Source organism: Ursus maritimus, unplaced genomic scaffold, assembly GCF_017311325.1.
Source record: "Ursus maritimus isolate PB19 unplaced genomic scaffold, ASM1731132v1 scaffold_23, whole genome shotgun sequence".
Taxonomy (NCBI): Eukaryota; Metazoa; Chordata; class Mammalia; order Carnivora; family Ursidae; genus Ursus; species Ursus maritimus.
In genome coordinates, this window is record NW_024424786.1 from 8308674 (window position 1) to 8335520 (window position 26847).

The 26847-nt window shown below is 52.5% G+C and overlaps 1 protein-coding gene across 2 annotated transcripts in view; it reads left to right on the plus strand.

Annotated features, from left to right (window-relative positions):
• Window positions 1-26847, plus strand: part of NAV2 (neuron navigator 2) — a 383478-nt gene that overhangs the window by 353064 nt on the left and 3567 nt on the right. For both annotated transcript variants that reach the window (XM_040638895.1, XM_040638894.1), the window contains 11 exons: window positions 4426-4579; window positions 5805-5967; window positions 6703-6803; window positions 8933-9028; window positions 10786-10954; window positions 14725-14960; window positions 17222-17376; window positions 17592-17663; window positions 19223-19419; window positions 20340-20458; window positions 24164-24367. In XM_040638895.1, the coding sequence (XP_040494829.1) occupies window positions 4426-4579; window positions 5805-5967; window positions 6703-6803; window positions 8933-9028; window positions 10786-10954; window positions 14725-14960; window positions 17222-17376; window positions 17592-17663; window positions 19223-19419; window positions 20340-20458; window positions 24164-24367 (1666 nt within the window). The remainder of the gene's footprint in view (window positions 1-4425; window positions 4580-5804; window positions 5968-6702; window positions 6804-8932; window positions 9029-10785; window positions 10955-14724; window positions 14961-17221; window positions 17377-17591; window positions 17664-19222; window positions 19420-20339; window positions 20459-24163; window positions 24368-26847) is intronic.

Genomic DNA, 26847 nt, shown 5'->3' on the forward strand with positions numbered 1-26847 from the left:
CTCCTCACTAATGCCTTGTCTGCGTACCTCGCATAGAATAACACCCCCTCCCAGCCCTCTTATCCATGTTGTTTTTCACGATGGCACATGTCACTACCTGACGTGTAGATTTCCTCAAGTTATTAGTTATTTGCTCTTTGTCCCTCCCCACCCCCCCCCCAAAACACAGTATAAGCTGCATAGAGGTAAGTACTGTTGGATTTGTAGACATTCAAATATGAGGTGAAACAAATGGTGACATAGTCGTAGTGAGTCCTGGACGGCTCTAAGATGTGTTCTAGGAGAAGGTTGACGGCATGTGCTGATGTCAGGTGTGGGGGAAAGAGAAGAATAATCCTTGAATACTCCTAGATTTGTAACTTGAGTACTTGGGTATGTGGAAGCATTGCTTCCAGAATGGGTGGGAGGCATGGACAGGGCAGGGCGGGCATCAGGAGCTCCGTCTTGACTGTGTGAAGTCCGAGCTGCTCAGGAGACATCTGTGTGGAGGTGCCAACCAGCCTGGGACTCCTGGAGGTCTAGATCTGGGAGACGTGGGCTCATAGGTGGTCCCGAAAGCTGGGAACCTGAAGCATTCTCCACAGGCCTGAGGAGAGATGGAGAGGAGTCAGAGGGCCAAGGACTGAGCTCTGGGCACTCTGAAGAGCAAAGAGAACAGCCAGCGAGATGGGAAGAGGTGGGAGGAAACTGGGAGCAAAGAAAAGAAACTGCTGGGGGGTGGGGGTGGTAGCTGGGACGAGTGCTGCCAGGCAGCCAGGGAGGATGAGGGAGAGTGGATGATGATCTTGGCCGTGCAGCATTCCCAGCGGCCATCTCGAGAATGCTGCCTGCAAACCCGCTCTCCCCGTAGGGACTGGGCAGGGCAGACTCTGGGCCCTGCTGCCCTTCTCTGGCATTCCATAGCATCCATGCACACTGGAGATGTTTGTTTTGGGTCTGGTTTTCCAGAGGGTGGGCAGAGAGCAAATGCTTTTTTCCAACCTTGAAGGGTTTGTAAGAATGTGCAAATCGAGATGTGAGAGGAAGTTCAAAGAAGAAACCCAAGGCAGAGGAGTCGGGGGCCAGCGAAGTTCCTACCCTGTGGGCGAAAGGAATGGTGGTGTGGGAAGACAGAGTTTCCCACACTTGAGGCGTTTAAAATTAGGTATGCATCTGGCCGAGGCAGCAGAAATATGGGAGTGACATGTTAGGGACTACGTAGGAAAAGTCTACATCAGGTTGCTTCCGTGGCTGGTGGTTCCATGATGTGAATGAGCATGTATTGAGTGCCTGCTGGATATAGTTCAGGAGCATGGGCTCTAGACTTCGGTGGACCCACCAGATTCTGTCCTGATTCTGTTATCCTGATTTGTTTAATGGGCACGTTCATCTCTCTAGGACTCAGCCTCCCCCTTTGTAAAAGGAGATAACTGTAATACATCTCTATGGAGTTAGTAGTGGGTAGAGTAAATCGAATAATATACCTCGGATGCCCGGCACAGTGATTCATGTATTCAGTAAGCATTTGCTGAGCCCCTATTACGTGCTCATCGGTGTGATCAGGCACCGGAAACGATGCAGAGAACCCTGGTCTTGGAGCAGCTGCAGCCATGCAGGGGGTAACCTGTTGAGCGCAACCAAATTATCGGAGACGTTACCGAAGTCTAGGGCGGAAGGAAGCGAGGGAAAAAGTGCTGTCTTGGGCAGTAGGGGTAGAGAATAAAACTTAGCTGGGACTGTTGCAGAAGACCTTAATTTTTGGGACACCTGGCTGGCTCAGTTGGTGGATCCTGCCAGGCTCTTCGTCTCAGGGTTATGGGTTCGAGCCCCACACTGGGTTGAGAGAAATCTTAAAGAACTTAATTTTCAACATCATCTCTGTGTTGAGTAGGACATCTGTCCCGTGTTACCTTGCAGTTGTGTGTCTCCGAGAACTGGGCAGTTTTGGGGAGCACAGAACTCTTGGTACACTTACTCTCAACACAGACTTTTATCTTAGTTTGCCTCTCTTTGTAACGTCATTGGCCAAGTTTTGCGAAGTAGCCCACGTGATATATCCCACCAAGTGAGTGCTGAAGAAGTCTTGTCTCTCTTACCGCGAAAGCTTTCTGGGGGAAAGGTACAGACCATGTGAAGGAGACTGGGGCAAAACACCTGCCCCAGAGGGCCAGACACACCAGACTGACAGTGTGAATCAAAGCCAGTTATTCCCTGCAATGAATTGGAGCCTTCAAGGTCTGTGCGGGGCACGGTTTAGCGAAGACTGGAGTGTCACGATGCAATTTTATTCAGACTTTACACTCCATTTAATCCAGGAAACCATACTCCTCTCTCAAGAAGAAACCAGAGTTTGTGAGCTCCCACTGCACACCTTGGCAGAGCAGAAAAGGCATGACCATATAGTTAAACCTTATAAACCATAAGCTAGTCAAAGCATGTGTGGGGGGAAGGAGAGGAGGATCTGAAGTCTGAAGACATTTTCTAGCCTCTTATTCCAGATCTGTTAGCCTCAGTTTCTCATAGGCATAGAGTGTGAATAGTCTTAACATTTTCAGGAGTTTGTTAGAGGTTTTAGAAGATTCGGAAGTACAGAAACTTCCTTGGCTGCTAACCACGTCTAAAAATCAGAGGTATGGGGGGTGCCTGGGGGGTGCAGTCGTTAAGCGTCTGCCTTCAGCTCAGGGCGTGATCCCAGTGGTCTGGGATCGAGCCCCACATCAGGCTCCTCCACTAGGGGCCTGCTTCTCCCTCTCCCACTCCCCCTGCTTGTGTTCCCTCTCTCGCTGGCTGTCTCTCTCAGTCAAATAAATAAATAAAATCTTAAAAAAAAAAAAAAATCAGAGGTATGGGGCGCCTGGGTGGCTCAGTCGTTAAGTGTCTGCCTTCGGCCCAGGGCGTGATCCCAGGGTCCTGGGATCGAGCCCCATATCGGGCTCCCTGCTCCACTGGGAGCCTGCTTCTTCCTCTCCCACTCCCCCTGCTTGTGTTCCCTCTCTCATTGGCTGTCTCTTTCTCTGTGAAATAAATAAATAAAATCTTAAAAATAAAATTAAATTAAATAAATAAAAATCAGAGGTAGTTTTCCTCTCTGCATCTCTCAAATGAAAACAATTTAGATGCAGGTCGAGAGAATAACAACAAAAAGATTTGGCCACTCAGGTGTTAAATTTTTCTTCTAGTCCTTTCTGCCCCCAAAATACAGTTACATCTCTTTTAACAATTCTAAATGGTTTCCCTCTGGCAATGAACATTTCCACACCCTCAACCAGTTTTACAGGTCAGGCTTTTTTTGGCCTCAAATCCAGGACTTGGTCTTGGAGAGTGGGCTGCACGGTTATTTCTGCAGATACCACACACTCACTATGCCTTTTGGAGATAATCAACTTCAGCTTTGTAACTTTATGAACATGGGATTTTTTTTTTCTTTTTCTTTTTTTCTATCTTCAGTCCAAGAAATGTCAAAGCCGCTTATTCGGGATCACCCCTAATCCCCCCGGATCCAGTGGTCTTTGAAATCAACAGACTTTTTTTTTGAGAGAGCCCTCTTTTCTAACATGGCAATTCATCATGACTTTTATGGTCTTCCCTTGAGTGGTGATCGCCCAGGTATCTGAACAGCAAACCTAACTAATCATGTAAGGAACCCAGCCTAGAAGGACCACCTCTTAAGACAGAGGGACTCCACGGGGTCGCGGGGTCCCCCGATATGACTTGTCGCCGGAAAGGAAGACACCAAACCCCACAGTATTTTTCAGTTTTCACTTGAAACTGGGGCTTCTGTGTCATACCCTCCTGTCCACTCTCTGATGATCTCAGATGTTTCTCTTCCTTGCCATGAGCTTATTAAGCAGTGTGGACAAGTGGGGGAAGGAAAGAATGTTGCTCTCTTAAGACACTTCTAAAAGATTGAGTTTTAGAATGTGACCCAAAATAGACTAACTCCTTCCACCCAAATCTTTCGGTTACTTTCACTTTGGGGCAAATAAAAATCACCCCTCAGCCAGCTGACCTTAGAGTGTCTAATCTTTCAAACAGACAGTTGACCTTCCTTCTCTGCGTGGGTTTAGATCCCAAGGGCCACGCGGTGTCATTATAGGGGCCCAGCTGTGTACACATTGGGACGGGGCGGAGGGGGTGGTTTCAACCCCGAAGGTTACTACTCCCTTTTGCCGGCTCCTGTTTATCCCAGATTATTGGAATTTTGCTGAAAGGCACACCAAAGCCATTCTGATTGCCTGAGCTCTGCAAAGAAAGAGCGTAGAGAAGCAATACGGTCTGTGAATCTCAGGAGCTTTGGTATTCTCGCCTCCGGGAAGGCCCGGCCGGCTGGTTAGGCAGGGTGACTGCCGAACAAACCTGCTGGTGGACATGGACCGGTGGTCAGTGGAGGACTGAAAGGAGACGAACTCAGGGCTGTTCTCATCAGTTACACCTCTCCTTCCCTAGAATTTCAGAGTGCATTGATAGTGAAGCCGAGACGGTCATGCAGCTCCGAAATGAGCTGAGAGACAAGGAGATGAAGCTGACAGACATCCGCCTAGAAGCCCTCAGCTCCGCACACCAGCTCGACCAGCTCCGGGAGGCCATGAACAGGATGCAGGTGAGCCCCGGAGCGTGGGCCGAGCCCCAGGCTGTCCAGGAAGGAGCGGCGGGAAGCTGCTCTCCTCGCCCCAGGGCTGCCTTCTGCCTTCCGAGCCTTTCTCTCCTCTTTTTTTTTCTTTCTTTTCCAAAGTAGAGAGGCTCCTTCTCTTCTCATGCCCTCCCAGATATTGCACAAGGACAAGCCTTTTCAAAGTACAGGTGGAACGTGCCTCCCCCCTTTTGTGACTTCCAGCGGCTCCGCTGTCAAGTCCCCCATGCAGCAGTCTCCTTCACCTGGCCTTCAAGGCTTCTGCGGGGTCCTTTGCACTCGGAATCTACCGCCCGCCCACTTGCAGTTCCACTTTCCAGACTCCTCAACCAGAGGGAAGCCCTGACTGTTCCCTTTGCCTGCGACGGGAATTTCTGTGTCATAGGCCTAGTGTTCCCTCCACAGGGAGAACCTTCTACACAGCTGAATTGGACCCTTCCCTCAAGGATCAGCCTCCCCCTCTACAAACTCTTCCAGGCCCTGCGTCTGCAAGAGTTAGTGCCCTCAGCTGAATTCTAGATGTGTTCTTACAGCCCCTCACCTTCCACCCTGGACTGGAAGGCATTCCCGTCTTCTGGCTGTTCTTTATTGGTGTCCCTTCCTCTGGCTGTAACACCAGTGCTGCGCGCATGGTGGGTTTTCCTACATATGTGTACAGATGGAAGAGCCCTGTGGGCTCTGCCAAACGGGGCCTCACTGGAGAACCAGCATTTCCCAAAGGAGGGTCCATAGAACGCTTGTTCCATGAGAGGCTCTGTGGAAGGAGAGCTCCTGGCTCAGCTGCGTTCAGGACGGCAGCACGCTCTGTGCCCCTCCGAGGTCCTCCACGCGGAGCAGCTCCTCAGGGGTCTAAGCCCTACAGGAAAGAAACCCATCAAGCCCAGAGTCTCACAAACCTCTTGGATTGTAAGACCCTTTCTAAACAGTTAAGACTCAGGCAACAGACTCTGGGAAGCATTCCTGAGGTCTTTTCAAAGGCCAGCTCTCCACAAGGGGGGCCCTTGCCCCGCCAGACAGGTCTTGTGTGTACATGAGAGCAGCAGGCGTGGCCGGACCTCTCCGATGGTGTGACTGGCTGGACCTCGGCTGGGACTCCCGCCTGATCCCTGCACGGGGCTTTCCAGTCCCTCCTCCAGAAGACGCTTGCTCGTGTTCCATGCACCTAGTAAGCGAGTCTCTTCCTTACTCTTTGCAGAGTGAGATAGAGAAGCTGAAAGCTGAGAACGACCGGCTGAAGTCCGAGTCTCAAGGCAGTGGCTGCAGTCGGGCACCCTCCCAGGTGTCCCTCTCGGCCTCCCCGAGGCAGTCCATGGGCCTCTCCCAACACAGCTTGAACCTCACGGAGTCAACCAGCCTGGGTGAGTGGCATCCCAGGGCCGCGGGCAGGTCAGGGCCTGCAGCTCAAACTCCACTCTCCTCGCAAGAGCCCCAAGATAAGCAGATGAACAGATCAAATGGAGAGGCAACAGGCGTGCGTGCTCTTGGGGTGTGTGTGTGCCTGGGTGTGCGTCTGCTACCGACATGAGCTCAGCCGTTAGACTGCTGTCATGCTTTGCTCGAGTGCCCCCAGTTCTCCAAGCCATGAGCTTGGATCCTCTTGTCCACCATGCTGAGTTCTGTTTGATCCATTTTAAGAGGCTGACCTACAAGCTGAATGCTGCATAGAAACCCCATAGTAGCAGGTCCCCAGTTGGGGCAATGGCTTGGTCTGTGGTCTTCCTGCCTTCAGGATGGATTCCCGGCCGGCACCGTCATGAGCAAACATGATCTAGGTTTTCTTTGTAAGCATATTGAGGCTGACGCTTTGATTTCTTACCCATGATGCTGCGTTGCTATCGTTTTGGTTGAGCCTCTGCCTCGCACTTCCATTTGGCAAGGTGCATCGTCAGCCCGCTGGTTCTTTGGTTGGTCCGCCATTGATTTCTGTGGTTGCATTCTCCATTCTGCCCTCTCCCCTTCCCCTACCCCACCCCACTTCCCTGCACCCCGACACCTGGTTTGTCCCGCTGCTGTGCCAACAAGCAGCGGGGGTGTCGGGAAGCCGGCTTTGCTGTCCCCACGTGCCTAAGGCTGTTGATGTTTTCCATTCGCAGACATGTTGCTGGATGACACTGGTGAATGCTCGGCTCGGAAGGAAGGAGGCAGGCATGTTAAGATAGTTGTCAGCTTTCAGGAGGAAATGAAGTGGAAGGAGGTTAGTTGGACCCCTTTCCCTGCTCTGCTTGTCCCTTCTCCAGGTAGAACTACCTAGCTTAGTGATGGCATCGTCAGACCGTATCACCTCGGCACCTAAGGCGATTCGGACGCGCTCCTAACACTTTCCTTAACTAACCACAATCCCCAGCAGCATTTTGACACAATTAAAGTGAGCAAACGGCCCTTCCCTCCCTCTTGCGTTTGGAAAGTCTACTAAAGGGTGCTAAAGATATTCCCGCGTCGCACCTGCACGGAGCTAACCGAACACTAACCGAACACTAACATCAGTCAGAAACGGCTTTTCTGAATGTCATGTGTCCCGAAAGCACTTCAGAGACAGCTAAGCACGTGTAGCACGGAAGCGAGCTGACCAAGAGCACCGGTCTCGTCCAGTGCTCAGAGACGGCGGACAAGGTGGGACACCGAGGGGCCGAGCCACGCAGGTGGCTGTCGTGAAGCCGGTGGGGCGTCCCGACTCCCTAAGGCTGAGGATCTTGAGTTTTCTAAGTAGTTCCTATTCTCTTCCAGAGCCTCAGGAGGCCACACCCACACTAGGAACTATTTTGGGGGAGGGATGAGGGTGACAAGGTTGATTTTTAGTCATTGATTCAGTCCACGTGATGCTGGAACGGCCGTCTCTCAAGTAAGCGGAGAAAGGCTTCACGAGTCGTTATTTTAAGTGCTCTTCAGCTTTTTGTTTGCTGTTTCTGAGCATCCTTGCCGACACGCTGTTTGTCGTCTGGGAGTGCCGGGGAACCCCGCGGTGCCCACCGCGACAGAGCGGTCTGCAGCCAGACTCTCTTTGCCAGGGGATTCCACTGTGTGGCTGGCTCTCTAGTCTTGTCGAAGGGGGTAGGCGCAGATTTTGGCGCTGCCAGTGATTTTCTCCTCATCTAACCTAAAAACATATATATTTTCATATATAAAAATAAATATAAACAAGTCCATCTTCAGAGCTGAAGTAGTGGCATGATAGGACTGTCAACGGGAAAATTCATTCTTAGAATGTTCTTATAAAAAATGTAGCTGATACCTGGGATGTGCATTAATCCAATGATCTTCACTAGGAACAGATAGGTTCTACAGTTTACAGAAGTTCGAGTCCCTTTTAAAAATTGTATTGTTCTGGATCACCACGGTATCCAGATGAAGTTGGTCGACCAGATGTGTTACCTCCATTTTACAACTGAGAAACCCAGCACCCAAGCATCATTTACTTGAGGTTACAGGGCAACTGGTGAAGCCAGATCTTTTCACCATAAGGCTGGTGTTCTCTTCCCTGCTGATTTTGCTTAACTGCCACATACACCCCCACCCCCCACTGCCACTCTCCTAATCCTGTATCCTTGTGAGCATGTCAGAACTAAGATTTTAAAGTGCAACAAAATAGAATATTCTATTAATTTTTCTTTAATCATTGTGGTTAGTTAGCCCCACTCTGTGCAGAGAGCCCTGTGCGCAAAATTCAAAAGAAATAGAAAAAGAGCATTTTTTTGTGAACGTCCCAGAGTTTTACTTGTTTTCTGAATTATGTTTTAACTTTTAATTAGCAGAAAAGCAATAAACGTTATTTTTTAAAGAAGAAAAGAATTGAACGTATTCTATGCCGAAGGAGTTTAAGATCTAGCAAAGGAGATAAACTTGATTTGCAAATGAGACGTAAATACCTAAAGGTAAACAAGTACAGAGTATGTTGATATTTCAGTTGTGTATAGAACCAGTGAAGCAATGTGAGCTCTGAGCCTGGTGGGTTAATCATTGAAGGCTCCCTGGAAGAGGTGAGTTTGCAAGCAAGGTTTGGAAAGGGAGAGCTGGCAGACAGGAGAGGGGAGAGCATTCCGGGCAAGGGATGTGATCTATGCACTATACAAGGCACACCTTTAGTAGAAGGTTCTAGATTCCAGAGAGGAGATCCCCTCTTCCTAACCCACGGACTACTGTTTTTGCAAGAGAGCAGGGAAAGTTTTTAATGGTATTCCATCTACGTTGTATCTGGTGTTATAACAAATAGGACTTTTATTCCCCTCTCAAACCTTTGGTGGAGTTCTAAGGCAATCTGAGTCCTTGCTAAACTGTGTCCGAAAAGATCCGCCTGTTTTTCACCTGCATACATTTCCTTGCCCTTAGGATTCCAGACCACACCTCTTTCTTATTGGCTGCATTGGAGTTAGTGGCAAGACGAAGTGGGATGTGCTCGATGGGGTGGTTAGACGACTGTTCAAAGTAAGTGTCTAAGAGGACGGCTACGGTAGTCTGCCTGAAGTGGGGGGGGCCTGGGCTCAGGGAGGGAAGGGGCGGTTTGTGTCCTGAACGTGGCAATTCTTGGGTCTGCCCCCGTCCTTGTGTTGCTGGGATTTGTCTCCAGGCACTCCAGTAACAGGAAGCTGGTGAGTACAGACTGGTGATTGGCCGGCCAATGAGAACCGATTCCCTGGCCTTAAGCAATTATTTGAGCCTCACTGCTAATGTCCACATTCTCTCTTCACCTTAGAATTGTGTCCTATTGAATATACTTTGGAGTGAGTGCCCTGTGGCCAGGGCTAAGACCTCAAATTTCCATTCTTCACTTCCAGGGGATTTGATCCGACGTTGCCCAGCATCTTGGCCAACACTTCAGCGTCTATGACTTGTGCTTCCCATGACATTAACATCTGATCAATGGCCAGAGTCAGAGATGTTGGCGTAGTTATTTTCGTATTTGTTCTAGTCACATCACTGGAGTGGGTGGATGTTTGTCACAGGAGAAGTAACTCATGAGTACTGAGGCGAGCCTGCAAGCACAAGGTGGTTTGGAAGAAGCTTTTCGTACTTTTTTTCTTACTATCCTGAAAGGAGTCAGCAGTCATAAGCTTTCATTAATCATATCCCCTGAGCAATATTGGTAGCCTGCATTTTTGGTGCCAGAGACCATGCTAACAGTACCCCAATTTACTTCCAGGCCTGTGAGGAAGGTCCTATTATTTTCCCACTTAAAGAGGAGGAAAGCAAGGCTCGGGTCACTTGCCCAAGGTCATGGAGCTAGAACTCAACCACACTGGTCTAGTTGAGTTGGTCTGACTTTAAAACCTGACTTACCCAGTACACTCTAATCTCTTTCTATCATCTAGATTCAGGTGGCTTCACACACAGGAAGCTCTGTTCCTCTGGCCAAAGATCGTTCCCCATCTTGTAGGCCGTGGAAATGTGACCAGGCAAGGGATGTGAGTGGCTGAGGGCAGACCAATCCTGCTGCCTGGAGCCGAGACCTGAACTCTGCTGATGGGCAGCTGGGATGTCCTCGGATTAAAAAGACAACAGTTTGGGCTGAAAAGAGCCTGGGGGGCATTTGGGGGGCATCACGTGTGAGGAAGTGAGACCATTAAAGGTAGAGAGGCCTGTTCTCGAAATTCCAAGTCAGTCATCATCCAGCTGTCTCCTCGCCCACAGACCTTTGGTTCAGGTTCACTGACCTAAAACCTTTTGGTCACTCACCTCAGAGGGCATACTTCCCAAATTAAACACAATTTTTCCTGGTTAAAGACCAAAAGCTGCTTTTTTTTCTTGCAGCCCTGGGGTTTGCTCCTTTTGTCATCAGTGTGGTCTTTGCTCTGAGCCAAGAGAAGGGGCTGGTGGAGAGCTATCTTGTCAGAATTACTTTCTCATGAATTTTCCAGCACTATTCACAGGCCCTGGTGTCTTTGGGACTTCAGCTGCACTTAAGAAAAGCAGCCTCACTTCCTTGCCTGGTTCATCCAGACTAAACGTTCACGATTGTGTTAGGGCTCCCTCTACATCACTAACCAAATAAATCTACTTTAAGAGGCCTGTGATACTCGGTCATCGTCCCCATAGAAACCTCGTCCCCCCCTCGTTCCACAGCTCGGTTTCAACCCAGGCATCAACTGAGTGAGAAGATGGTCATAAATCACCCGAGGAAAACATGAGTCACGCACAGCTTTCTAGCCACATCTTTGATGGGGTCTTGATTTTATTCTTCCTAGGAATACATCATCCACGTCGACCCCGTGAGTCAGCTGGGGCTGAATTCAGATAGTGTTCTGGGCTACAGCATTGGGGAAATCAAGCGCAGCAACACCTCGGAGACCCCCGAGCTGCTTCCCTGTGGCTATCTGGTCGGCGAGAACACCACCATCTCTGTGACCGTCAGAGGTAATTCGGCTGGTGGCGGAGGTCGGAGTCTTCAGGAATTGCAGTTTTTGTTTTGTGACTTGGCGTAGAAAACCATGGCTGCAATTTTATGTGCACATGTGTGTGCGGGTAGGTTTCTCTACCCCTGCAACCACAGTCGTTCTTACCTAAGCAAGTTCAACGGCCTTTAGCTTTTTCCACCACCACCGGAAGAAGACAATTTTAGTTTATTGCTGAAATTACAGAACAAAAGGTCCCATTAAGCCTTATGACTCTGAGATGTTGGAATCTTAATAGCCCTGCTGAAACGGGGCTCCACCGGTATCCAGGGGTTACTCTTGCCAGCCGGCCTCGGACGTGCTCCCGTTCTATGGGTGGGAACCGCGATTTGCTCAAGAGCCACTCTTGCCCACGCACGGTGCTGCTGGCGTTTCCGATTGCCTCATCACCCAGGGATGTTAGGCCCCAGGCCAAAGCGTGTTCCAAGGAGCGCTAGGCCCACAAAGTATCTTGTGGGGGGAGAATCTGGACCAAATAAGTCTAGAAAAGTGCATCATTAGACCCATTTGTGTTCAGGGGACAGGAAGACAGGAGTGTACGTGTGCACTGGCTCTATCCTTGGATATGCTGACTGCTGCCAGTAAGAAGCCTGTAGAATCCAATCGGACACAAATGGATTTGACTGCAAAACCCCTTTTTTCCCTATATTTTATGAACCCCCCCCAAGAATAGATTAATGAACACTGTACGAAGCTCAGCCTTCAGGTTGTCCCATCTTACTTCCCCATAAGGCACAGCTTTTGACTCTAGTTTTAACAGGGCACTTTTTGGGTTGTTTGATGCAAGCTTTGTTTCCTGGTTGGAAGGTTTTCCAGAAGCACCCCACCATTCCTTAGGAGCAGGAATTTACACCTTGCTCTGCCAGTGACGGGCCTAATGTTACCACTCAAGCCTCACACACAGGCTCCTTATCTTGCCGGCAAGTGAAATTGCACCCACGTGGCCTCGGGCTGCAGGTGACAGGAACCTACCCCAAACTAGCTTTAGCGGGAATGCTAAACACACCTGGAAAATGGCAGGAACAGCTGCAAACACTGCCAGGTCCGGGCATCCCAACAGTGCCCTGAGGACCAGGCCTGCCTCAGCTTGGCATATTTTCTGAGCTCTGTGCATGGCTGCTGAAATGGCCCAGGTAGCCCTGATTCATCCTTTTGGCTGGGGAACCTAAAAGTAAGAGAATGTCCTTCTGGAAAAGCGTGACAGAAAATTCGTCCAGGTGATTCTGGCCCACCTGAGTCAAATGGCCATCACTGAACCAGTCACTATGACCAGGGAGAGGGTTTGGCCCAGCCTGGGCCCTTGGGAGGCTGAAGGTGCTGCATCAGCCCCACTTGAACCACCTGGAATGAGCTCCCCATAAGAAAGAAGAGTCCTACTAGAAGGGGCAGGAGGGAGGGTACCAGGCACAACAGAACAGTGGTGCTGTACAGGAACCCTTCAGGGAAAGCCTTACACGGCACGGCTTGAACTACGCGTCATCCACACCGGTGAGCGTGCTCGGTCATTGTAGGTGACAGCTGCAGGCACCGAAGGGTGACCAGACCTGGTCTGCTTGCAGAGACCAGACCTCTGTAGAAACAGGGACAAGGTGGTCTCCCGAGGTGGAACGTCGTTCCCCCCACCCCCCACCCCAGAGCCTGGTCTGCCCCAGTTAGCACCAGTTTGTTCAGCAGCTCGAGGAATCAGCTCAGGTTTATTTGTAAGCAACACCTGGCTTCTTATTTTCCAGCAGTGCTCGAAACTCATGCCTCAGGACAACATAAACCATACACGAGTTTGAGCTGGGAGGTCCACTTGAGTGGTACCGGGGGCGGGGGTGTGACTGGGCATGCGTTACTGCAGTGCGTTCATCTGCAGAACGGTCACTCCCAGCGGGTTTTAGGGCAAAAGAGCAGCGTATATGTAGAGAGATGTTTTTGTGCGTTTTTTCCTCTCTCATTATTAAGTTTAGACTAGAGACCTTGCATTCCACACTTTGCATTGAGTTTCAATCATTGTAGGCTACACTGAGCTCAGGAACAGCAACGTCTTAGGCCTGTACCTGGAAGATAAGTCATTTAGAGACCTTCATCATGGTCATTCTGGAATAGTCTCCTGCATGTAGGGGCCATTCTCAGTTGCAGGAGGATTAGAAACAAGCATATAAATGCATTTGTAGGGTCTGTTTGCAGTGAATAATTATGTAGAAGGAAGAAACTATCATGAAATAGAATAACCGGGGGCGCCTGGCTGGCTCAGTCAGGGGAGCACGTGACTCTTGATCGCGGGCTTGTGAGTTCGAGCCCCACACTGGGTGTAGAGATTACGTAAAAATGAGATCTTTAAAAAATAAAATAGAATAAATGCTCTTCAGTTCGTTTTTTACCTACATATATTAGTTTTCTTAAGGTGAGTTTTAACAGAATTACTTTAGGTTTTAGACAAGTAACCTTGGATGGATCTTCTCTTGAGAATGGTATCAAGAAAATAATTCTTTTAAAAAAGCCAAGAGCCCTGGGGCACCTGGGTGGCTCTGTAGGTTAAGCATCTGATTCTTGATTTTGACTCAGGCCATGATCTCAAGGTCGAGTCCCACGTCAGGTTCCACACTCAGCAGGGAGTCTGCTTCTCTCCCCCTGCCCCTCCCCCTGCTCCCACACATGCTCTCTTTCTCTCACTACAAATGAATAAATAAATCTTTAAAAATAAAACAAATAAATAGCCAATGGCCCTGGGGCGCCCGGGTGGCTCAGTCAGTTAAGTGGCTGCCTTTGGCTCAGATCATGATCCCAGGATCCTGGGATCGAGCCCTGTATAGTGCTCCCTGCACAGCAGGGAGTCTGCTTCTCCTCCCTCTGCTCCTCCCCTCTGCTTATGCTGTCTCTCACTCTCTCAAATAAATAAATAAAATCTTAAAAAAGAAAAAAAAAAAAGCCAGGATGCCTGGGTGGCTTAGTCAGTTGGGTTTGGCCTAGCCTGGACCCTTGGGATCCCAGGGGTCCTGGGATCGAGTCCCAAATCAGGCTCCTTGCTCAGCAGGGAACCTGCTTCTCCCTCTGCCTGCCACTCCCCCTGCTTGTGTTGTCTGTCTCTCTCTCTCTGACAAATAAGTGAATAAAATCTTTAAAAAAAAAAAAAAAGCAAACAGCTCTGGTTGGTGGAGCTGTCCCACATGGGAAAGGGGAAAGATAGGTTTCCTCTTGACATTGCTGAGGCTCAGAGGGCTTGGTGGGTAGCATTTCAGCCTTCGCCTACCAGTCATCACATCCCTGCATCAAATTGCATTTCTTTGTTTTCAAGATGAAAGTGTGGCCACCTTTGTGGCATATCTGAGTGTGGGCAGCAGTGGCACAGGGCACGAGAGAGAAGAGGGTGACAGGCAACCCCAGGGTCTTGGCAGACATGGGAGACTCAGGTGTGGTCTGGGCAGACACCAGCAGCATGGTAAATCCAGACAGACACGCAGAGCCTGGAGTCTCAGGAACCCTGCAGAGGACAACCAGGGCCCGAGGGCCTGGGTGTTAGAGTGCAGTCTGAGTCTGGGCGTGTCGGCCGAGCCTGGTGCTAGGCCACACGGTGCTCGTGAGCAGGCTACAGTGGCTGTTTGCGCTCAGCCTTCCGTGTCCCCGGGTGGGCCACAGTCTCAGATGAGTGGCCGCCATGGAAAGAGCGAGGCAGTCCTGGATGGCAAGCGCAGAGCTACCCACTCCACAGGGCTTCACACCCTTCCTGTCCCTTTCCTTCCAACACAGGGCTCGCCGAGAACAGCCTGGACTCGCTGGTGTTCGAGTCCCTGATCCCCAAGCCCATCCTGCAGCGCTATGTGTCCCTGCTGGTGGAGCACCGGCGGATCATCCTCTCCGGCCCCAGCGGCACCGGGAAAACCTACTTGGCCAACCGGCTGTCCGAGTACTTGGTGCTGCGGGAGGGACGGGAGCTGACGGATGGTGTCATCGCCACCTTCAACGTGGACCACAAGTCCAGCAAGGTGAGGAGGTCGTTTGGAGCTGCCGCCCAGCCAGGGGTTGCTGGGTGGCCCTTTCAGAACTGTCCAGGCCACCACCGTGCTGATGGGAAAGCATTGTTGCCTGTGTGCTCTCCCTTGGGGTTGTGAAAGCCTGGGGGAGGAAGTCAGGATGGGGTAGCAGGAGGGAAGCCTTGCACCCAAAACTTCCAGCAAGAGTGCCATCTGTAAGGCAAGCTGGTTCATTTCTCACTTGCCTGCTCTGAGCTAGGAGTCCTTTAGGATCACCCCAGAAGCATCCATTTTAGTTTACCAAGAATTAGTCATGTGCCTCCTTGGTGCTCTGGTTTCTCCCAAATGATAAACGTCCTCTTGAACAGTGATGACACTCATAATAACAGCTCACATCACAGACTGCTTGCCCATGACCAGCAAACCGGCCGCCTCACGACAGTACCCTCAAGGGTCAGGTCATGGCTACTCTCGTGTCACAGAGGAGGGACCTGAGGCTCGAGGCAGGTGGCCATGTGCCTAGGACCCCTCGGATGGTACAGAGCAGTGGACTAGGGCTTGAGTCAGAGTCCTGAACTCCAGAGCCAGCAAACAGGCTCAATCCTGCTTCCTGGGGACCAATGGAGACGTCCGGACCTGGTCCCGGGCGAAGATCGTGAAGTGCTCTCGCAAGCCTGTTCCCTGCTCACGCGGTGGGGGGTGATGGATGATTTGCTCGGGCTGGCCCTGAGCAAGGGGACTGGTGAGTCAGAGGTGATTGGGAAATGACGCTTCTGCCTTACGACTCACCTGGCGTGCTCGAAGATACAGACCTGGACCTCATCCATGACTGCCCTCGGTAGGTTTGGCAGGCCGGAGTCTGCGCATTCGCAGTTTGCCGGCTGATTTTAATGTCGGGCTAGACTAGAGAGACGTTGTCAGAGTGCCGATACCCAGAGTGTCTGTGTGAGCCTGCCAGGGGAGGGCACCCTGTCCCAGAACCAGCGAGAGAAGGACCCCTGGGCCCGTGGCTCGGGGGTCGAGCCCAGGCTAGAATCGAGCGCCCTCTCACGTTCCCCTTGACCAGCACCTCTGCACAGTTCAGCTTACCAGCCGTACCCCACGAGCCTGTGTAGGGGAAGGAAGGCTCTGGAAACTCTGTTCTTGTCAGGTGCCCGAGGCCATGAACCCCTGGTGGAAAGGGGCTAAAGGAAGAAGAAATGACTAGTACCTTGAGAAGTGGGGCTTTTTCTGATGCTAGCAAGCCACACTGTGACTTAGAAGGGAGGCCGATATGTGAGTTTGTAGGTAGTGNNNNGAGCTACCAGGCCGGCACATAGGACAGTCTGATGCGACAGAGAGCACGCACTGAGGCAGGCCCCGAGTCCGGAGCCCGGTGCCTGATTCTGCTGTGCCCTGTCTGCCTCATTGGTAAAATGGAGATGATCCCAGTGCCCACCCAAGGTTACCGTGGGGCTACAGAGCTGTGTGTGAGGCTCTAAGTCCCTGGCTGCTATTATTATGATGGTAACACTAGCAGGCAGGCATTCTGGTCCCTGGCCAGTCCTCCACCTGCTGTATCAGCCTTCTCTGTTTTGCTCCGTTATCCTTCCTCCTCCTCTTCTGACACACAGCCCTAACCCCAGCCGTGCTGGGCTGCATCGTAGTTCCAGCTCAAGCCAGTCCCCTACCTCTTCTGCACAGTTCAGTCCAGACCTTCAGGGCCCCTCTGCATGTAGACCCATCTCCCCTGCACTGTTGGTTGTCCGTCAGTCCATCTGGCACTGATCAGCAGTGCTTGCTTGCGTGGCGGGGGGGGGAGGAGGGGAGTGGTCCTTCGCTGTATCGATGCATCAAAGGCTTGTGTAAATGGCCCTCAGGCAGGTGCTGTGGAAGTACAGAGTTGTATAAGGCACCTGCCCTTGGGAGCTTTCTGGAAGGTGGGCATAATAAGCAATATCAAGAAAAATGACAAAACTTGTAGGGGAGTGATAGGAGCAGGGATGCGAAACCGTGCCTGGGCACCCCACAGTGCCGTGCTCCTGCCCTGGCAGGTTTTCTGTTACCTAGTGCGTTCTAGGAGGCAGGACCCAGGCCTTCCTCACCCCCACCGCACCCCACATCTCCTGAGCCCCCAGGATGATGATGTGTAGCAGATGGGCACTCAACACAGGTTTGCCACTCGGCCTCCTGAAAGGCCTCTCCACCTGTGTTGACCCGGGCAAAGTGGAGGTTCTGAGCGTGTGCATCTTTACTGGGGTGCATTCACCCACTTCTTCCGCCGGCCTCCCCAGGAATTGCGCCAGTACCTGTCCAACCTTGCTGACCAGTGCACCAGCGAGAACAACGCTGTGGACATGCCCCTCGTCATCATCCTGGACAACCTGCATCACGTCAGCTCCCTGGGCGAGATCTTCAACGGGCTGCTCAACTGCAAGGACCATAAATGGTAAAGGGCAGCTCTGACCTCATGGCCCCCGGAGGACAGTGGCCACGGGATGTGTGCAGCATGGGCACGGTGCCCCCGCAGCCCGGGGTCCGCACGGGGGGCAGGGGAGGCCAGCAGCCATCTGCCTGCACGCGCAGGCGCCGTGGGCTTCTGTGAGCACCTTCCCTGGCGTGCCTTTGACTCACAGAGCCTTCTTTTCCTTCCTGTCCCCACAGCCCTTACATAATCGGCACAATGAACCAGGCTACCTCTTCTGCCCCCAATCTGCAGCTTCATCACAACTTCAGGTAAGGCACTGCTGTTCGAGTGCCCGTGTTGGCCGTCGTGCTGAGCATTTGCCCTGGCATAACTCATTTCATTCCCACCACAGCCTCAAGGAGTTAGCTTTATCTTGCAAATGGGGACAGGGAGGTGTGGGGTCCCACAGCCAGTTGGTGGCAGAGCTGAGATGAGCCCAGGTCTCCCTAAGTGTCCGCCCTGGGCTAGCCATGTCAAGGATGTGGCTCTGGGCTTGCCTCCCCGCACATCCCCAGTGATGCATCTCTCTGCCCCAAGTGATCACGAGCAGTGGAAGCTCTTGCTTGTGAGTGTCGCCTCAGAGCTGGGTCTGTGGGCCTTTGAGCTCCAGCTGCTGGGAGACCCTCTGCCCTGGCCCTGTAGCGGGGTGCTGTCACTGCTGGGATGTGGGAAGGACTGTCCAGCTCGGTCGTGCAAGGTCGCGTTGCTGCTTGCCTTGCCGTGGCTGGATGCCCTTTGCCCTGCACCACCTCCCAGACAACTACATCACGCCCTCTCCTGCTGGGCCCTTAGATGCAGGGGAGAAACCACTCCAGGGTAGGCCCCTGGCCCTGTTTCACTGGCTGTTCTGCAGGCATCTCTGAGGGAAATCTATTGAAAGTGGGCCTGAACTGTGAACATCAGAAACGTCGACTCCCCCAGGCCTGAGATCACGGCCACCTCTGCATCCAGGCTGTCCTGTGTCGTCCGTGCTTTCTCCTCCTGCCCCACCACCACAGCTCCCAGCACACCGTTGCTGTAACCACCGTGCCTGCCCGCAGCTTGGCACCCTGCAGGCCATCTCCTGTGCTAGTGGCAGCTGAATGAGCATTCTAGAATTCAGATCTGACCAGAAAACCCTCATGCTTCAAGTCCTTCAGTGGCTCGCCATTGCCTCCCAAACGGAATCAGACTCTGTAGGTTGCAGGTCCAGTCCAAGCACTGAATTACACTGGTCACACTGACTCTCTGGCAGGTTCCCCGAACACCCCACGTGCCTGTGCAGATGCGGCAGCCTGGTCTCCACCCCCCACCCAGCCCCCTTCTGGTCTCAGACATCCCCTCCTCTGGAGGCTTCTCTGATTCCCCAGCTTTTGTCACGTCTCATTCCTCTGTTTGTTTTTCTACTTCCTCCAGTGGACCAGTGCTTCTGGGCAACAGGGACCGTGTCTTGTCTTTGTTACAGCTCCAGCGGCCAGCCCACAGCCTGACTTCCAGCACAAGAGGCAGCAGCTCAGTGGTTAGAGCTCAGACTCGAGCTGGACCGTGCTGGATCTGATCTTGGCCCTTCTATGTTAAATAGCTGTTTGATCTCGGAGAAGTTGTGCAACCTCTCTGTGCCTCAGCATTTCCATCTGTGAGATGGGGCTGGCAGTCCTAGCTCCATCACAGGGCTGCCGTGAGGAATTGGGATTTGATGCGTGTGCAGCGTTCAGAACAGTGTTCAGTGCACAGTGAGGCCTGTCTTAGTAGCAGAGATACCTTCCAGATCTAATGAGCTTCGATGGGGGAGGCTGGCATCGTTTTTATCAGTCATCATCACTGAAAAGCATTGCTGACTTTCCTCCAGGTGGGTGCTTTGTGCCAACCACACAGAGCCCGTGAAGGGCTTCCTAGGCCGGTTCCTGAGGCGGAAGCTCATGGAAACAGAGATCAGTGGGCGGGTGCGGAATGCGGAGCTGGTAAAAATCATCGACTGGATTCCCAAGGTCTGGCATCACCTCAACCGCTTCCTGGAGGCTCACAGCTCCTCAGACGTCACCATAGGTAAGTGGGCGGTGGGAGGCCGGGGTGGGGGTGGGGGCGGCAGGCACTGCTCCTGGAGCTCTGGCCGCCTCAGACGGGTGTCCTGGGAGCCCTGGCCCGGACAGCGTTTGGCAGGCACAGGTCAGCTGGGTGCCACACTGTACGCACGGATGAGAAGGGGACAGAGGGATGATCACAGCCCAGGGCACACCCCACAGAGGCTGCCGGTCGCCTGCGTCCGGTGCTGTGTTTCTTTCCCCCTCTTTGCGCAGCGCACCAGGGCTCATCAGCAGCAGAGAGAGGCCTCCAGCCCGGGCTGATGCAAAAACAGCCGGCTCTGTGAAGAGCCCCCAGCGCAAGGCTCCCCCAAGCGCAAGCCATCCGGCGACATTGGCTCTGCTTTAAAAATAAAATGCTATCAACATTCCCGAAGCTTAGGGTTCAGAGGAAAAAGACCACTGATCATCCCACCATCCTAACATAATGTTAATTTGAGCTTCTGTTTCCTGTCCTTGTCCAGACATGTAGGCTCTGTGTAGTTGCAAATACAGTGTGCACGGAGGATGCTCTTTTCTTAATTTCACACCGTCCCCTGAGCATCCGTGTGGCTGCTCCGTTTGCACAGTCCTTCCCAAGGCTACAGAGTAATAGATGTGGCCGTTTCACGGCTGTCACTTGTGGAACCGTTTCTGTCTCTTGGACGCCGAGCCTGCTCTGGTTCCAGCGGGCAGGCTTCATGCTACTGCAGTGAACGTCTTTTCCCACAAAGCCTCTCCTCTCTTTTGGGTGATTTCCTGGGAGGGGGAAGAGAGATCCCAGGGAAGCGGTACTTCTGCTGTCATTCAGAACATCACGGGGTCCCTCCTGTGGCGTTTGTTCCGGCCGTGGCTTCTCTTAACCCCCCGGTTTCAGCTCTGACGGGATCTCCCTGTGGTCCCCAGGCCCGCGGCTCTTCCTGTCATGCCCCATCGATGTGGATGGCTCCAGGGTGTGGTTCACCGACTTGTGGAACTACTCGATTATCCCCTATCTCCTGGAAGCCGTCAGAGAGGGACTCCAGGTGAGGAGCGTGCTTGCCGCGGGCCTCAAAATGGGGGCGGTGCGGGGGGACTGTGCTGGTGACCAGTGAGTTGTATCTCCTCCTTTAGACGTCTCACTGACATGGGGTACCAGCCCCTCACAGGGGAGGCCATCAGTAGGACATACTTGGCTGCAAATCCTGGCTCTGCCACTGTTACTGTGTGACCCCAGGCAAGTTGTTCAACCTGTCTGTGCCGTAGTGCCCTGGCTGATAGAAGAGGAGAATGATGGTCCTCCACCACAAGGAGTGACCCTGCTCCTTTAGACCTGAGTGTCCAAGAATGCCTTCTGGGCATGGCTCTGAAGGTGGAGTCTGAACTGCCCTTCCTGGGGTTCATGGTAAAGGAGCATTGGGTCTCTTTCCCACCAAGAGCGAGGAGGCAACAGGTTGGAAGGATTTGGGGATGACGCTAGAATATTCCATCTGGCACAGGGAACAGAGACACATCACATCTCATGGGACTTACCAGTTCAGTGTGAAGCAAGAAAAGTCATTTCTTCTCTGTGCTGTGAGGTCGTTTGAAAGGAGGCCCTCAGGTGGCTCAGAGACCAAAGTATTGTGTTTCACAGGGTGGTTTTCTACATAGGATTTCATTTAACAAAGGGATGTCTCTGTTTTTAAAGAAGTTCGATTCCCCACTCCCCCTGTGTTACCCTGAGTCCATGCTAACTGTGTGCTGGACGCTGTGCGGGGTCACTTCTCCCGTGACCCTGTGAGGGGAGCGAGTGGCCGTGAGGGACTGTGGTTCAGAGCAGACAAGCGTAGCCTTGCGGTGGCTCTGCTCGCTCTATGGAGTCAGGCTCACAGAGGCCCAGGTGTTCGCTCCCTTTGTCTCAGGCCACAGCTCCTGAGCCAGTGGGCATGCCAGGCTCCTCCCTGCCTAGGGGAAGGTGAATGTCCCATCTGTCTGTCCGTCTGTCCAGCTGTCTCTGCTGCTTCCCAGGGCTGCCTCGGGGCTCTGCTGCCATGGGGCCAGGGAGCTTTTATGACGATTCCTTTGCCTGCCATGGTCCTGACCCAACCATTCATCACCTGGTGTTGAACATGTCTAGTGGCGAGTGTGGAAGCTTGTAAAAATATCTTCTGTCCTTGCAGATGATGTTCACATCGCCTGATGTACATTTGTCTTATGACTCAGTCCCCAGTCCTGTTCCCCTTCGGAGCTGTCATTGTAAATGTTTGCCAAAGTGTCTGAGGTCTATAGAGCGGCTCAAAGGACCTGTGTTCCCCGGGTGGGCGGGGAAGAGTGTTGGGCCATTTGTCGGATGACCCAGCCTGCTCTGAGACCCTGGGCAAGTCTCCTGTCCATAGGCCTCAGGTTCCCTGTCTGTGATCTGAGAAGCTTAGACTAGTATTTTCTCTGGCTGGCTTCTGTGGAGCCCAGAAGGTCCTCAGGCTACTCCGTGGTAGGGTCAGGGGAAGAGCAAATAATTGAAAACCTCTGGGCCACGATGTTTAAGGATTGGATGAGCTCCACATCCCAGCCGTCTGCTCTGCAGCCCTGAGCCTCTCCTCCAGACTGACTCCGGAAGTACGGCCCTGCTTCAGCCTCACATGTGAGGTCTGGCTTGGGAAAGGGGACCCAATCCTCCCTTTGGAGGGAGAAGCTTCGAAAATTGCAGGGATGTTTCTGATGGAGAACAGCCTTCTTCACTTCTGAATATTCCCCAAATGCCTGTGTGTCCCTCCCTTCCTGGCGTGCACGCACGTACACACCACACCTTCACGTGACCCCTTCTCGCTCAGACTACGAATTGCCTTTAGAACACCAGACTGAATCCTCAGGCCTGAGACTCACCACTGCCCCAGGTGAAGGAAGATTTAGCGACAGACAAGGTGAGGGTGCTAGACGGGAGAGGTGCAAGCGTCTGAGAAAGCAGTGAGGTCATAGGAGGCCGTGCGTGTCTTGAGCTCAGGAGGAGCTGGTCGCTAATGGGGAGGGATGGGTAAGCCCGTGTGCCACGAGGGCAGGGTGGGCGGCTTCCCCGACAAATCAGACATCAAGGTCAGAGGTGCCGTAGGCAGTCGTGAATCAGCCAAGTTGACACATCCGTCTGATGGACAGGCTGGTCTGCCTCTCCCTGCTCTGGTTTTGGCTGAATCACGTGGCTCTTGCTGATACCAGCTGGACTCAGTTAGGAGGGGTGGAGAGGGGACAGGCCCAGACAAGGAAGCTGAGGTCCTGGGTTTGAATCCAGCTCTGCTTCATAATCTTTCATGGCTGGCACTTCTGTTTAGACCCCGACGACCCCATCTGGTAAACGAGGCCAGGTGACCCCAGTTCCTTCCAGCTGGGGCAGCCTGTGACCTGGATAGATGTGGTCTGGTCAGTCAGAGCTCAGCTCCGTTCTGTTAGCAAGTCCTCTCTCCCCTCTCACCTGTAGGAGTCGTGGGAGGGCAGAGGGGGCAGACGGACAGACAGGCTGTGGTCCAGGTGCAGCCTCACTTTGGAGCTGCCCTGCAGACACGGTGGGTCAGGAGTCTTTGGTCTGTGTACCCTGTGGCCCCCTGTCGAGGGGGTGCCTCCCAGAGCCACAGCCAGCACCGCACTGGGCGAGCGCACCTGCCACAGCGCCGACTCGGTGGTGCATGGAGGCCGACAGACTTGGATTCCCAGTCTGCTGCCTTTCCTCCCTGGGCCTGTCCCCTTATCTGGGAGACTCGGGGGTCGGGGATCGTACTTCCCCTTGGAGTCACATGGAAGTGCAGTATTTGCAAAGCGCTACTGACATGTGGTCAGCGGTAAGGTGCGACAGCCACGGTGGCGTTACAGGGAAGATGAGGGCCGTTTTGTGTGCAGAGCGCTGCCTGGGGAGGGGCGGGGCCCGGGTTTCTGTCCTTGAAAGACGGTATAGATTTCCTGACATTGCTAGTGAAAGTCACTGTGATAATTTTATCATTAAATATGTAAGACTTAAGAAAAGGCCTTGAACAAAGTGATAACATAGTTTTCTGTCAGTTGTTATGGACAATTTTGGAGCATAGTAGTTGAGAGAGAGACTGAAGATTCTGATACCCGTCCGTAACCTCTGTTAGCAGTGTGCTGTTTTGAAGTGACCGGTGCTGCCGTGAGGGGCTCTGAGAGTCTGAGCTGCTTCAAGAAATGGGGTTTTATCGAACCAGGGCTGTTGGTGACCCCCTGTGGTGTTGATGCCCAGCGCTCGATCCGTGTGGGGGGTCATCTTCGGGGGGGTCACCCCATGGGATACTAGAGCCGGCTTGTGGGAGCCGATGGTCAGCACCTCCTTCCAGCTCCAAGTTCAGTGCTACCATATTGGTGGTTTGAAACTGGCCCTAGAAAGAGTATTTACACCACAAAAATGAACAAATGCTTCAAATCACATGGTTGGAGTCCCCCCACCAAGCAGCTACTTTTCACTTTGAATCACCAAAGCGTAGAGTTGAGGGTGACCTGGCGAGGCAGTGGTGGAGCTAAGATGTGGACCCAGGTCAGCCTGACTCCAAAGCCAGACCTGTGGCCCTTAGGTCACATGGCCTTCAGTCTTAGCACGTCAAGCTGTGGGTACCTCGGGAAGCTTCCTTCCTTAGAATTCTGGAAGTGGAGTTACTCCATTTGGGAAGGCGTAATCCTGGGCTTGAGGAGGTTTCCAAAGGCTGCACAAGCAGGGCTGCAGAAGAGGTCCCGGGCCACTCCCAGACTATTCCTTCTTTGCCTGTTTTCAGCTCTATGGAAGGCGGGCTCCCTGGGAGGATCCCGCCAAGTGGGTGATGGACACCTACCCCTGGGCAGCCAGCCCACAGCAGCACGAGTGGCCCCCCCTGCTGCAGCTCCGGCCTGAGGATGTCGGCTTCGACGGCTACTCCGTGCCTCGGGAAGGGTCTGCGAGCAAGCAGATGCCCCCCAGCGACGCCGAAGGAGACCCACTGGTGAGTCCTCAGCTCCCAGAGCAGCTCAGCATTCACTGAGCACTTGCTATATATTGGTCATGGCGCAAGGCATGCTGGGAATAGAGACGTGACCAAGCCAGGGTCTCCCTTGGGAAGGCTGGACCCACCCCAAGGTTAGTCATACTTTTGCCAATGTTACCGTCCATCGTGTCAGTTTTTCACTGCAGCCTTTAACCCTCTGAGATTTGTTCTGGTATAAGGTAAAAGGTTACAAATGTGATTTTTCCCAGCCTACACGCCCCTGTCCCATCTTTGCCCTCTGATTAGAGTACCAACTTCCTGTCCTGCCCCGTTCATCTCTCCCCGTCGTGACAGAGCAGAGGCAGAGACTGCAAAGGAGCAGAAGCCCGAGCCAACTGAACGGGCGCACAGGCAGGGAGAGGTGTGAGGGCATGAGGAACTCCCAGAGGGCGGGGAAGCCTAAATACGGGTCCCGAGGCCAGCGACCTGAGTTAAGTCTGTGTAACACTGCCTGAGCTGCTTATGTGCCCCCACCATTGCGAAAGCAAATAAAGGCCCTTTGAGAAGAACCTAGACCAGGGACGGTAACACTGTAATTAGTGTTCTCTGCCTACGGGAGACCCATACATAGTCATACTGCCAAATTAGACCTCATAAATCAAAAGCTCTATTAAAGAAGGTGAAGCACATATCCCAGAGCCTCCCGTACTTAAGTGACCATTATCATGCCTTCAATTTACCCTTGAGCTCCCTTGGCAGCTAAGGCAAAAGGAGAAACACAGCAGAAAATATGACCTGCCTTACTTAATGAAAGAGCGTATTCATGAGGGATGCAGCAGGATTGAAAGACAGCTGACTTGTTCTTTCCCTGATGACTCACTGATTTGCTAGATAAAAATAATAATCATCATCATCACTGCTTTGGCTTGTCCGCCATCCTCCTGACTGGCAGGAAGGAGCTGGGGTCCTGTTGAGCTTTTGCTTACAACGATGGTTTTGCAGAAGAGAGGACCAGATTTTAAAAGCCAAGTCGAACGTTAATTATGGCTGAAGCTAGAGTCATGGAGATGTTTTTGTGGCCACAAGTTCACGAGCTCTTCCCTTCCATAAAAATAGAATTTAGGAGATATCTAGAGGAAAGAATGGCTCCCTCACCCCCAGAGCCTCTTCTCTTACGCAGGAGTGTTTGTGTCCCTGACTACACATAAGGGCATTTAAGTAAAACCTGGAGCTCTTGGAATAGTTACACAGAACTCTCTCTCCAGGTCCCCAGAAGTGAGCTGTGCCAGCTCGGTTACCCCCAGTTATCAAATAGATACTTGGTGTTTCTCCCTGCCCAGGGCCCGAGGTCTCTTGTTGACTGGTCTCTCTCTCCCTCATGAGACTGAGGCCTCCAGGAGAAGAGGACTGACTCGTTTTTGTTCGAGAACATACACTGTAAATACACTGGGGCTGTCTGATGAGTGGATAATCGCGGCTGCCAAGGATTGCCCGTTGTGCTTCGGCTCCGCCTCTTACCCGGTCACGGCTACACCGATGGGCACCACTGGTGGTGGTTCTGCGCCCTGGCTCACCCAAGGAGACCGCAAGGCATCCTGAGGGGCAGCTGGATGTCATCTTGGCCATAGCTCAGAGAGACCCTACTTTCTAGCTTACTTGCTACATAAAATATAAAAGACACAGTTTACAGTTGCACATAAAATTAGTTCCTACTTCCCCCTCTCAGTGGCAAACAAGTAACCAATAGACTGTAGACAGGGAAGGTCTCAGAACATTCTTTAAATTCTTAAAGTCGAATGATGATGGTGATAGCAGATCTCATTTATTGAGCACTTCCCCATGTGCCAGGCCCTATTCTGAGGGTCTAATGCACATGCTGTCCTTCACTCCCCCCTTCAACCCTCTGAGATACAGGTGCTCTTGTTCTCTCCGCTCTGCAGATGAAAAACTGGGGGCTCAGATATGGTAGATAATTTGCCCGGAGTTTCCTGCCTTAGAATCCAGGCCCCTCTGTGCCTTGTGGCTCCGCTTGTGACAGGTGCTGTCCTTTACCCCCGTGGGGGCCTTGACAGGAGCGGGAGCGCAGCCGGCTCCAGGCTGCCCAATGGCCAGAGCCAGATGTACCCACCGGCTCGGTGCTCCCTGAAGGGGGAGCCACGTGCTTCAGCTGTCAGCTTGACTGGCATCTCTGCGCCATCTGGGGGCTGTGCTTGGGTAAGGTGTGTCGCTTGCAAATAAAAAATAAATACTGTATTCCTAGAAGGCTTCTTATTTTGTTTTCTGTGCTCTGCATATATTCACTCAATCCACGCCCACGACGTCGTAGGACAGGTACGATTGTTCTTATGTGGCCAGTGAAGAAGCTGAGGCATAAAAAGGTTAAGTAACTTGCACAAGGTTATGTGGCTCGTAAGTGGTAGAGCCAGGATTGGAACCCTGGAAGCCCGGCCCGGAGTCCACAGTCGTTTTGGTTTTGGTCCACGGCCTCCGCTGTGGGC